A 12,220-nucleotide genomic window follows, 5' to 3' on the forward strand; every position below is an offset into this window, starting at 1 on the left:
TAAATTAAAAAAGGCAAATAAGGCCTCAGGGAGATCAATCTTGGCAGATAATTATTCAAATATAAGAACACTAAAACACTTAATATTATATCAGGGTCTTGGCGCTATCATTTTAAACAAATGAAGGATAACAATAGAAACTTTCAAGCTTGAAAGATCAAAGCATGTTCTCTTTCAAAGTTCTTTGTAAGTGGAGGAAGAAAATCTTGACAGGATCTTACTATTCTTGTAAAGCAAATAACCTGCATTGTTCTATAAAATATTTACAAGAATGCTTTTATTTGTTATTCCCATTGTTGTTTGCTACTGTTTTATTTTTGTTACAATATTTCACAAAACATTTTCAATAATAATTAAGTTGGCTACCAGAAGCTATAACTACACTTACTTAAAAGTTTACTCTCATCTAATCTGAGTCTACATCAATCTAAATACAAAATTACTACTAACAAAATGATTAAAGAGAGTATTTATTCTGTCTGACAAAAAAAATAGCCCATCATTATCAGTATTGAGTGCTGAATGAAGCCCAGAACAAAGTTTTTAAAGAAAATACAAGAAAACAAAACCTGAGAGGTGACACCTTCCTTCGGAAACTGAGGTAAGAGAATACAATGAAAGAGCGTACCATGACATAGTGAGGTATGCAAATAGTAGTCTAACATATTACATAAAAAGATGCAAACCAGATGTCAAGTAAGCCCTATTTATAGACTATATCAACCCATAAGGCATGTTAATAGTTCTCAAGGTTTACCTACATGCAAACTTTCAGTTGAAGTACTTTTTTCTCCCACATAGGTCAGGTTAATGTCAGCCATTTATAGATGTCAAAATACAATCTCCTTACCATGTAGCCTTCCATTTTTTCAGGCTTAGTTAGGTCCTCCAACAAAATTTTATATGAGAGAGGTGGAACCATAGAATCTATTTCAATATGGAAATTCTGATCCCTGGACCCTCTGTCAATTAGCCTGTTTTCTCAGTGATCATTTTCATACATTGGCTTCAACTGTTTTTCCTTTGATATCATTCCTTCTAGATCTACCTGTAAGTTTCCCAGCTATCCACATTTTCCTGATGTGTTCAGAAATTTGCTCTTCTGCTGGGACAGTACCTTAGAGGGAGAGTGCAAGCAAGCCTATACACATGTGCATACACTGGAGAAGTAATATTCTCAAAACATTCAGTGCAGATCTTGAGATAATGTTAAGCCTTAACACCCAGAATTAACCTCATATGACATTTCCTCCCTTCCTCTCTTCTCGTATAAAAACTTCCATCTCCAGCTCCTTTGGTTATGGAATTCTCAACATTAGCTATATTATGCTTTTTATTCTATCATTATGCTTTTAGATAATGATACCTAGGGACAGAAAGTTATCACCAATTATTACTATTATGGGAATATCATAGAATTATTTGGGTTGGAAGGGACCTTTAAAGGTCATCTAGTCTGACGCCCCTGCAATGAGCAGGCACATCTTCAACTAGATATGCCCAGCTGAAGTGCCTCTACACCAATGCACGCAGCATGGGTAACAAGCAGGAGGAGTTGGAAGCCATTGTACATCAGGAAAACTATGATATGGTGACCATCACAGAAACATGGTGGGATGACTCGCACAGCTGGAGTGCAGCGATGGATGGCTATAAACTCTTCGGGAGGGATAGGCGAAGCAGGAGAGGTGGTGGGGTAGCCCTGTACGTCAGGGAGTGTCTGGATAGTTTAGAGCTTAATGACGGTGATGATAGGGTGGAGTGTCTATGGGTCAGAATCAGGGGGAAGGCCAACAAGGCAGATATTGTGGTGGGAGTCTGTTACAGACCACCCAACCAGGATGAGGAGACAGATGAACTATTCTATAAGCAGCTGGGAGAAGCATCACAATCGCTAGCCCTTTTTCTTGTGGGGGACTTCAACCTGCCAGATGTCTGCTGGAAATACAATACAGCAGAGAGGAAACAGTCCAGGAGGTTCCTAGAGCGTGTGGCAGATAACTTCCTGACACAGCTGGTGAGTGAGCCAACGAGGGAAGGTGCCCCGCTGGACCTGTTGTTCACAAACAGAGAAGGACTTGTGAGCCGTGTGATGGTTGGAGTCTGTCTTGGGCAGAGCAATCACGAAATGATAGAGTTTTTGATACGTGGAGAAGCGGCGAGGGGGGTCAGCAAAACTGCCACCTTAGACTTCCAGAGGGCAGACTTCGGCCTGTTTAGGAGACTGGTCGACAGAGTCCCCTGGGAGGCAGCCCTAATGGGCAAAGGAGTCCAGGAAGGCTGGAGATTCTTTAAGGAGGAAGTCCTAAAGGCACAAGAGCAGGCTGTGCCCAGGTGCCGAAAGATGAGCCGGCGGGGAAGAAGACTGGCCTGGCTGAATAGAGAGCTCTGGCTCGAACTCAGGAAAAAGAGGAGAGTCTACGACCTCTGGAAGAAGGGGCGGGCAACTCAGGAGGACTACAAAGGTGTAGCGAGGCTGTGCAGGGAGAAAATTAGAAGAGCCAAAGCTGAGCTAGAGCTCAATCTGGCTGCTGCTGTAAAAGACAACAAAAAACACTTCTTCAAATACATTAGCAGCAAAAGGAGAGCTAAGGAGAATCTCCAGCCCCTAGTAGACGGGGGAGGGAACACAGTGACCAAGGATGAGGAAAAGGCTGAGGTACTTAATGCCTACTTTGCCTCAGTCTTTAATAGCAGGGCCAATTGTTCTCTGGGTACCCAGCCCCTGGAGTTGGAAGATAGGGACAGGGACCAGAATGGAGCCCCCATAATCCAGGGGGAAATGGTGAGTGACCTGCTGCACCACTTAGACACTCACAAGTCTATGGGGCCTGATGAGATCCACCCGAGAGTACTGAAGGAACTGGCAGATGTGCTCACCAAGACCCTTTCCATCATTTACCAGCAGTCCTGGCTAACTGGGGAGGTCCCAGTTGACTGGAGATTAGCAAATGTGATGCCCATCTTCAAGAAGGGCCAGAAGGAGGATCCAGGGAACTACAGGCTGTGATTCTGTAGATCAGGTTGCTCAGAGCCCCATCCAACCTGACCTTGAACGTTTCCAGGGATGCAGCATCTACCACCTCTCTGGGCAACTTGTTCCAGTGTTTCACCACCCTCATTGTTAAAAATTTCTTCCTTATATCTAGAATATCACAGAATCACAGAATCGTATAGGTTGGAAAAGACCTTTAAGATCATCGAGTCCAACCATAAACCTAACACTACCAACACCACCACTACACCATGTCCCTCAGCACCTCATCCAAGTCTCTTTTAAATACTTCCAGGGATGGCGACTCAACCACTTCCCTGGGCAGCCTGTTCCAATGCTTGATAACCCTTTCAGTGAAGTAAAATTTCCTAATATCCAGTCTAAACCTCCCCTGGCGCAACTTGAGGCCATTTCCTCTTGTCCTGTCACTTGTTACCTGGGAGAAGAGACCGACCCCCACCTCCCTACAACCTCCTTTCAGGTAGTTGTAGAGAGCAAGAAGGTCCTCCCTCAGCCTCCTTTTCTCCAGGCTAAACAACCCCAGTTCCCTCAGCTGCTCCTCATAAGACTTGTGCTCTAGACCCTTCACCAGCTTCGTTGCCCTTCTCTGCACACGCTCCAGCACCTCAACGTCTCTCTCGTAGTGAGGGGCCCAAAACTGAACACAGTATTCGAGGTGCGGCCTCACCAGTGCCGAGTACAGGGGCACGATCACTTCCCTAGTCCTGCTGGCCATGCTATTTTTGATACAAGCCAGGATGCCATTGGCTTTCTTGGCCACCTGGGCACACTGCTGGCCCATATTCAGCTGGCTATCGACCAACACCCCCAGGTCCTTTTCTGCCTGGCAGCTTTCCAGCCACTCTTCCCCAAGCCTGTAGCATTGCATGGGGTTGCTGTGGCCCAAGTGCAGGACCTTGCACTTGGCCTTGTTGAACCCCATACAATTGACCTCGGCCCATCGATCCAGCCTGTCCAGGTCCCTCTGCAGAGCCTTCCTACCCTCAAGCAGATCAACACTCCCACACAACTTGGTGTCATCTGCAAACTTACTGAGGGTGCACTCGATCCCCTTGTCCAGATCATTGATAAAGATGTTAAACAGAACTGGCCCCAACACAGAGCCCTGGGGAACACCGCTTGTGACCGGCCACCAACTGGATTTAACTCCATTCACCACCACTCTTTGGGCCCAGCCATCCAGCCAGTTCTTTACCCAGTGAAGAGTACACCCATCCAAGCCATGAGCAGCCAGTTTCTCCAGGAGAATGCTGTCGGAAATGGTGTTGACGGCTTTACTGAAGTCTAGATAGACAACATCCACAGCCTTTCCCTCATCCACTAGGTGGGTCACCTTGTCGTAGAAGGAGATCAGGTTGGTCAAGCAGGACCTGCCTTTCCTGAACCCTTGCTGGCTGGGCTTGATCCCTTGGTTATCCTCTACATGCCATGTGATGGCACTCAGGATGATCTGCTCCATCAGCTTCCCCGGTACTGAGGTCAGGCTGACAGGCCTGTAGTTCCCCGGGTCCTTCTTCCGGCCCTTCTTGAAGATGGGCATTACATTTGCTAATCTCCAGTCAACTGGGACCTCCCTGGTTAGCCAGGACTGCTGGTAAATGATGGAAAGGGGCTTGGTGAGCAGAATATAGTCTAGCTTATTATCTAGCTTATATCACTAGAATACAGTCTAGAATATATCTAGAATATAGAGATATATCTAGAATATAGATATACCTACAATATATCTAGAATATAGTCTAAATCTACCCTCTTTTAGCTTAAAACCATTACCCCTTGTCCTATCACATCAGGACCTACTAAAAAGTTTGTCCCTATCTTTCTTATAAGCCCCCTTTAAGTACCAAAGGGCCGCAATAAGGTGTCCACAGAGCCTTCTCTTCTCCAGGCTGAACAACCCCAACTCTCTCAGCCTTTCTTCATAGGAGAGGTGTTCCAGCCCTCTGATCATTTTTGTGGCCCTCCTCTGGACCTGCTCCAACAGGTCCATGTCTGTCTTGTGCTGAGGACTCCAGAGCTGGACGCAGTACTCCAGGTGGGGTCTCACCAGAGCAGAGCAGAGGGGCAGAATCACCTCCCTCGACCTGCTGGCCACACTTCTTTTAATGTAGCCCAGGATATGTTTGGACTTCTGGGCTGTGAGTGCACATTGCGGCTCATGTCCAGCTTTTCATCCACCAGTACCCCCAAGTCCTTCTCCACAGGGCTGCTCTCAATCCCCTCATCCCCCAGCCTGTATTGATATTGGGGGTTGCCCCGACCCAGGTGCAGGACCTTGCACTTGGCCTTATTGAACCTCATGAGGTTCACACAGGCCCACTTCTCCAGCTTGTCCAGGTCCCTCTGAATGGCATCCCGTCCCTCAGGCATGTCAACCACACCACTCAGCTGGGTGTCATCTGCAAATTTGCTGAGGGTGTACTCGATCCCACTATGTCACTGATGTAGATATTAAATAGTACTGGTCCCAATACAGATCCCTGAGGGACACCACTCGTCACTGATCTCCATCTGGACATTGAGCCCTTGACCACTACCCTCTGGATGCGACCACCCAGCCAATCCCTCACCCACCGAATAGTCAACCCACCAAATCCATCTCTTTCCAAGTTTGAGAGAAGGACGTTGTGGGGGACCGTGTCAAAGGCATGCATTAATAACTGTTAATTCTGGGTTTGCTCAGATCCATCATGTATGGGCCAGTATACAGTGCACAAGTTCTAAGTAATTTTCCAAGCACTTAATAAAAGTCCTGTCTTGGAAATTAAAGGAAGCTTCTAAACATCAGAAAGGTACAGATGCAGAGTTGTCTTCCAAAAGCAGTAATGACAGCAAATAAGATACACCTTTGAAGATAAAACTTCACAAATAAATTATGAACTGACTGTAAGAGCTAGTGACTCAACTCATATCAACAACATGCATGGATTCTTCCTGACCAAGCCTACACTTCAAAATTTTACACTTCACGTAAGTTTGGACTTAACAAGAATTCACTCTCACATTGTTTGTAACAACCAAAGTATTGATTTCTGACAGCAGAAACAAATCTGGTTTTAAGGGTGAAAATAAAGATGTGCTGTAAATTGTTTATATTCCAAGTTTTCTATAATGCTCTGGTTTTACTATAAAAATACTCTTCACTGAAATAATGTGTTTAATTAAGCTACAAGTAACAAAGTATAAATGAGCTTGTACACAGATGAAAAGCAGAATGATGAAAGACAGATCTTCCTGTCTTCCTGAGACTCTAGAATAATAAGCTCACAATGAAAGCATGTTTTTCTACTCCTAAAAGCATTCTGCTCAAAGCCAATCTACAAGAAACTATAAAATACTAAACTACAAGTACCTGAGACAAGACTAAAAAATGGCTCTTGGCTGGGGACAGTGAGGTCCATCCCTACCAGAACTTTACACCGCTCAGTAAAATCCGATTAGTATTTCCCCTTCATGGCAAGTATGGATGGTATGGATGCTAGCACCAAGCCTGGCACACAACACTCCAGAGTAAGAATTACATGCCAAGAGAGGGAGAAAACTATGGTTATGTGGTATTCCATATATAATGTCATTCATTTTAATTAGAACCAAAGCTTGTCTCACTCCATTTTACAATACAGAAGAAGGGATGAGAAGAAAATTTGCCAAAGTTCTTTGTACATACAATTTAAGCAAAGGGAATAATTGCACAGGACTTGGTACTACTTTGGGCTCTTTTTTTTTGACAGATAAAAGCAGCATTACAAGAGTCTGAAGTGGCATTGGTATAATTCCTCTTTGCTCAGGTCATGGAATGTCTCAGATGGTACAGTTGAAAAATAACTTCTATATCCATTGCCCATGTTGCAAACTCATGTGTTATTCAGCCATTGTACTGGGTTGAAACATAGTTGATTACATTTGTCTTTTTTGTCAGCAAGCAAAAACAAACAAAAAACTGTTTTCTTGGTTATCACTAGCATGTTACCGAATTAGAGTTTGTAATACCTAGTTGATAAAATACATCTGAATGTTCCATAGGAATTATAATTAGTAGAATTTTAAAATTCTTTCTCCCTTTTATTAACAAAACTGGAACCAGCAACATACCTCTTTTTTCTCTGTGAATTTCTTCCAAAAGTTTTTCTTGCTTTTTTATCTGTTTAAAGAGAGACTGATGTTCAGCCTCCTTCATCTGTGTAAAGTGCTTGAGCTGTTCTCGGCTCTGCAGTAAGTAGCATCGCAGCTTTTTTTCCTTACTTTCTCTCTCCTTTACTTCCTCACACAGCCACTGAAGCTTAGTCTACATTAAAAAAATGGGACAATAAAAAGTAAAGAATTCTAATGAAAATAAGAGGACATAAATGTTAACTGATCAAATTATCTTTGGAGTCACAGATTATTCATTTGTACCTATTACTGAATAACAATAAAAAAGGGGGACATTCAGATATATTAAGAGGACATATGTTGACCTTCAAAGAGTCTCAAAAGACAGATATATTTTGCCTGATAATTATATGTGAAGAAGCAATACACAGTTTTGTTCTGGGTTTTTTGTTGTTGTTGATTGGTTGGTTGGTTGGTTTTTTTTAAATCTGGAGCATGGATTTGCTAGGGTAGGTATGGAAATTCACATTGAATTAGTGTATACATAGGCACCAAGAGATAATCCTTCCTTTCAGAATACCTTTCTCTCTCTATTCTATGTTGACAGAATTTAAAGCATTTATCTATTCTAAAAAAAGTGATATCAATCCTTTCCAGTCAGCAAAAATTAATATTTAAGGTTCATGTAGAGGAAAAAGAAGAGAGAGCTCATAGATAAGATAGGTCATGGTCAATATACTAAATCTAGAAGTGGGAAGAGAGAATACTTTCACACTGCCTATTTAAAACAAAAGAAAAAAAGGGGGGGGGAGGGGATTTTAAGTAGTCATTCATTCTAGGCTCTAGGAACTAAAGAAACTTAGGTGAGAAATGTAAATGATTATTAGGTGCTCTTTGAAAGGTCTTTTTAATAATATGTCAGTGTCACTTAAATGTAGAAAATACTTCCTGCATAACATTTCTCATTTGATTCCAATTTTTCTCTCTGCTATCTATAGTGGCAGTCTTTCTTGGTCTACAAGTCTTACATAGACCATACATCATCAATAACCTTAAATTATCTTACATGCAAACAGTTGCAATTCTTCCTTAAGTCAATTGTCCTGTGGCTTTGGCCTCTTTACATGAAGCAAAAAAAAGCATGTCTTCTACATTTTCTCATTGATCAAATCTCATAATCTACTTTGATCATGAGAAACTTACTCCTTTTAAAAGATATTGGATAAGAAATGTGTTTATGTGTGTGAGTTGGGGGAGCAGGAAGAAAGCTGCAAAATGAAAGGCAAGGGCTATAAGTTACCAGTCATCACTTTGAAGAAGTTTTCAAGCATGCGTGCACCCACATTATAGGATTCAAAAGCTTCAAACAAAGTGGGAAGGAAAATTGTTCATCTTCCAAGAATCCAATCTAATATCCTTTAGATTTAATAAAAACCAGCCTTATTTAAAGTAATTTCTTGCCTTGTTATAACCTTGTAAGAGAAACTTAACCTGCTGACTATGTTCTCATGTTTTTCTTGTCTGAAAATAATTGAACCAGATCTAAAGGCTATCACTGCAGTTACTTCAATGCATTTTTTGTAAAAACACCATTGCTATTTACTTTGCTATAGACACAGCTATTTCTTGTTGACAGCAAAATCTGGAAAACTATTCCATCAGTTGAAATAACAGTCTGAAAACATCAGAATTATTGCCCAAGGAATGCTTTTGTATTTATCCTTTTCCCCTTTAAGTGCCTTTTCAAACACACATTCAACTGAATTATTATAAATGTTGGATATTAGCTTATTCTGTAAAGTTTCAGGAGGTTTGACTATTACCTTTGTTTCTGCTAACCAGCGATGAGGATCATTCAGCACCATTGGTGTAAGTGATATTGCCTATGGAATAGCAGGGGAGAAAGAAATAGGCATAAAAATGGGAATTAGACACAGAAAGGAGAAAGATTCTTTCCCGCTTACTGTAAATTCATCAAATAATCTTTGCTAAAAATCCAGCTTGGAAATCATACCTGTAAATGGTTTAATAGAACTATATAACCATAAATTAGTCACATTTAAAAGCTAGTTATGCAAACTTACTGATACAAATTTTGTTTAAAGGTGCAACTTAAGTTGCAATGATAGTAAGTTGTATTCTGAATCTGTATAGTTTTCTCTAAGAATCACTGCAATGATGCTTTTCAAACATCCCCAGAACATATCTCTGCATCAAGGTGTATATTGTCAGTTTGAAACATTATGATATTTTCAAAAAAGGACATACAATTTCCAAATAGTACAATCAGACTCTACTTTAAAATGACTATTTCTTAAGAAAAGGCCAACTTCAAAGTCATTCAAATGTTTTTTCCTCCATTCTGCCAAACAGTGGCTACACATAAACCAGAAGTAGCAGAACCAATTGTTCTTAGTCATTGAACTGTTATCAGTGTATCTACAGAAATGCTATGTGCAATGTGATAAATGTCTTATCAAAAAGTACAACAGGACAAACTGCCAAAAATCTTTGAATTATGCTTCATGATGATGGTCTTCGTGTTTTCATGAAAAAGACAAATCACTTGCTTTGAATATTTCATAGGCATAAACAGAAAATTGTAATCTTCACTAAGTGGATAAAAAGAAGATAAACTTGTGCTGGAATGCTTTATTAATACTTCATACAATGAGAAAATGTCTTTTTTCTGCATTCAAATTGAACTATGTTAAACTTGTTTTAAAGGTACTTCTATACATGTTTGCTGTAGTATTAAAAATTTAGTGATAATGGATCTTTTTTTTTCCCCACTTTATTAGTTGATACACAAGGGAAAGAAAAAAAAGTCTCATACATAGCTCTCTCAACTGAAATCTATTTAAAATCAAGTAAACTATTAACCTTATGTCCAGCTCATCCTTTATCTCATGTGGTCCTATCCCATGATTACTACATTGTGTCTTTCTCCAAATTAAAGGTTTTGTGGGGGTTTTGTTTGTTTGTTTGTTTTTAATTTACCACATTTTGCAATTAGGCAAGTCTTTATGTACTTTTAGTACTGGTCCGATAATTTTTGTAACTAGCATATTCCTTTAAGAGGTATTTATATGGGTTTTATTAACTACACTGAGACCAAAGGTGCCTAAACAGCACTATCTAATTATGTACATACATATGTTTTACGTGAAAGTTATCACCACATAAGGATACAGCTGAAAAGAAATGCTTTAGTAGGCATGTTGACCATGACATCACAAAGCAATGCATACCTGAAAGTTGTGACTTCCATGGCAGCAAACATCATTCTGCGCAGCCACATTCAAAGAAGGCAGTATTCAGTTTATAGTTTAAGCATGACTGGTGTAGTTATTGCAAGCATAAGATTTCTTATAACAAAAGACTGATCGGAAAAATAAATCTTAACAATACATGTGGAATTCTTTGCTTAGAACACCAGTATGCAGTGATTATAAAAATGGATTTTTTTCATTTTTCATCAGAGAAGATTAACCCTGGTGTTTAAGTTCTCTGAATACAAGTATTTATCCATTAAATTCCTCATTGCTCACCTCAGTTGCAGTGACAAATTCTTCTTGAAGTAAAGAACTTGCCTGAAACCTTTTAGAAACCTTGGCAATACCTAAAGTACTGGGCAGAGGAACAATATAATAAAGGAAACGTCTTACCTTTTTAAAAAAAAATTTCAGACCAGGCACCACAAAACTGCGTAACATTTGTTTTCACATTAGCTGTCTAGTAAAAAATTCAGTTTCAAAGCTGTTTTAAGTTTAACTGCTTGTCAGGGGCAAAGGGGATAAATAAGGAGAATTGTGAAAACAGGGATTAGCAAAACTTTATCCAGAAGACAAACAGTCTGCAGGAGGTGGCAAGCAAGTCCAAGAAGACATGGTTCAATGATCAAGAATCTGGCAACTATAGCAGATCACAAAGACTTCATAAAAAAAAGACTTATCCGTAAGAATACAGAGGAGAAAGCTTGTTTGTTAAATACATTTTTCTTAGAATTCTCATCTGTTTCTGTGCTGCAACATCCCAACTCCATAGGTAAGTGGAGAAAAAGGCACAACCATACTACAAGGCTGAAACAAAGAGACTTCTTTCCACACCTTAAAACAAAACAGGTGAGGAGATAAAATAAAAAATAAAACAAAGAAAAAATATTAAAAATATAACGGATTTTCAGTGTCAATGACGAAAAATTTCTATTTCAAAAGCAGTCCAGCCCAGTCAAGTGACCAGGAACTGTAGAGTAGAAAGCATGCTCTGTTTAAATAGCAAAACAAAAAAGGCATAATCTGAGTGTACTCTATGGTTACAGCTAAGGTTAAAAAGCCACTAGGTCAAGCATTTGTGATATAAGTACTCATAATGCCAGTGAGTATGGCAACAAGCTGAGTCAGTCTGTCCTTTTTCTTTATTCTCAGCTGTGTACAATGTCGATTTAAGAGGATTAGTCATGTAGAATCATCTGGAGGGATGAACAGAGGGTTCTGTCTCTGGGGAACAAATGAGAATGCTCAGGAAAAAAGCTAATGGAAGACAAGGGTTGCAGGAGAAGGAGTAAAAGAGTGGAAAAACAACTTACAGCAAGCTACAAGTTTCCTGAAACTTTGAGTCTGAGTTTTCTGGATAAAAGAAACTGCTCCACGAAAGAGGAGATTATAAACTCTTTTCACTGCCAGCATTTACTTCCCTACTTAAAAAACAAAGCATCTAAATGAATTTTTAATAAAACCTTTCTTTCATTTTTCCCCAATTTTGAAAGCCTTTTAGGTCTTTCTTGGGGACATCCCACCTCTAAGGAGGTGGCCTAGGAAAACCTGCCTCAAAATTCTGGCTGATGTAAGGTCCTTTCACACAAGCAAACAAAAGGACAACTATTTATCACAAAAAAAATTGGCAAAAGAAAGCAGTAACAATTAACGCATGGGCAGATCTTCATAGTATCGTATTCTAATACCTAGCAATGTACATCTGACCAGCTAAATATCCATAATCCTATTCTCCATAAATTATCTATACCAGCTAAGTGATAGGTGACAACAATGCATACAAATTCTGCTACAAATATTCATTAAGAAAGCAACAAAATCTGCAGCATACTTAAAA

At 40.0% G+C, this 12,220-nt stretch overlaps 1 protein-coding gene across 8 annotated transcripts in view; it reads right to left on the reverse strand.

Annotated features, from left to right (window-relative positions):
• The window catches only part of CEP128 (centrosomal protein 128), a 139,033-nt gene that overhangs the window by 63,221 nt on the left and 63,592 nt on the right, over positions 1–12,220 (reverse strand). For 7 of the 8 annotated variants that reach the window (XM_075503370.1, XM_075503368.1, XM_075503369.1 and 4 more), the window contains 2 exons: positions 8,932–8,991; positions 7,109–7,301 (listed from right to left, as the gene is read on the reverse strand). In XM_075503370.1, the coding sequence (XP_075359485.1) occupies positions 7,109–7,301; positions 8,932–8,991 (253 nt within the window). Of the gene's footprint in view, positions 1–7,108; positions 7,302–8,291; positions 8,377–8,931; positions 8,992–12,220 lie in introns of those variants that run through there. The other variant, XM_075503371.1, reaches the window with a different exon arrangement.

The sequence above is a fragment of the Mycteria americana genome, chromosome 5, assembly GCF_035582795.1.
Source record: "Mycteria americana isolate JAX WOST 10 ecotype Jacksonville Zoo and Gardens chromosome 5, USCA_MyAme_1.0, whole genome shotgun sequence".
Taxonomy (NCBI): Eukaryota; Metazoa; Chordata; class Aves; order Ciconiiformes; family Ciconiidae; genus Mycteria; species Mycteria americana.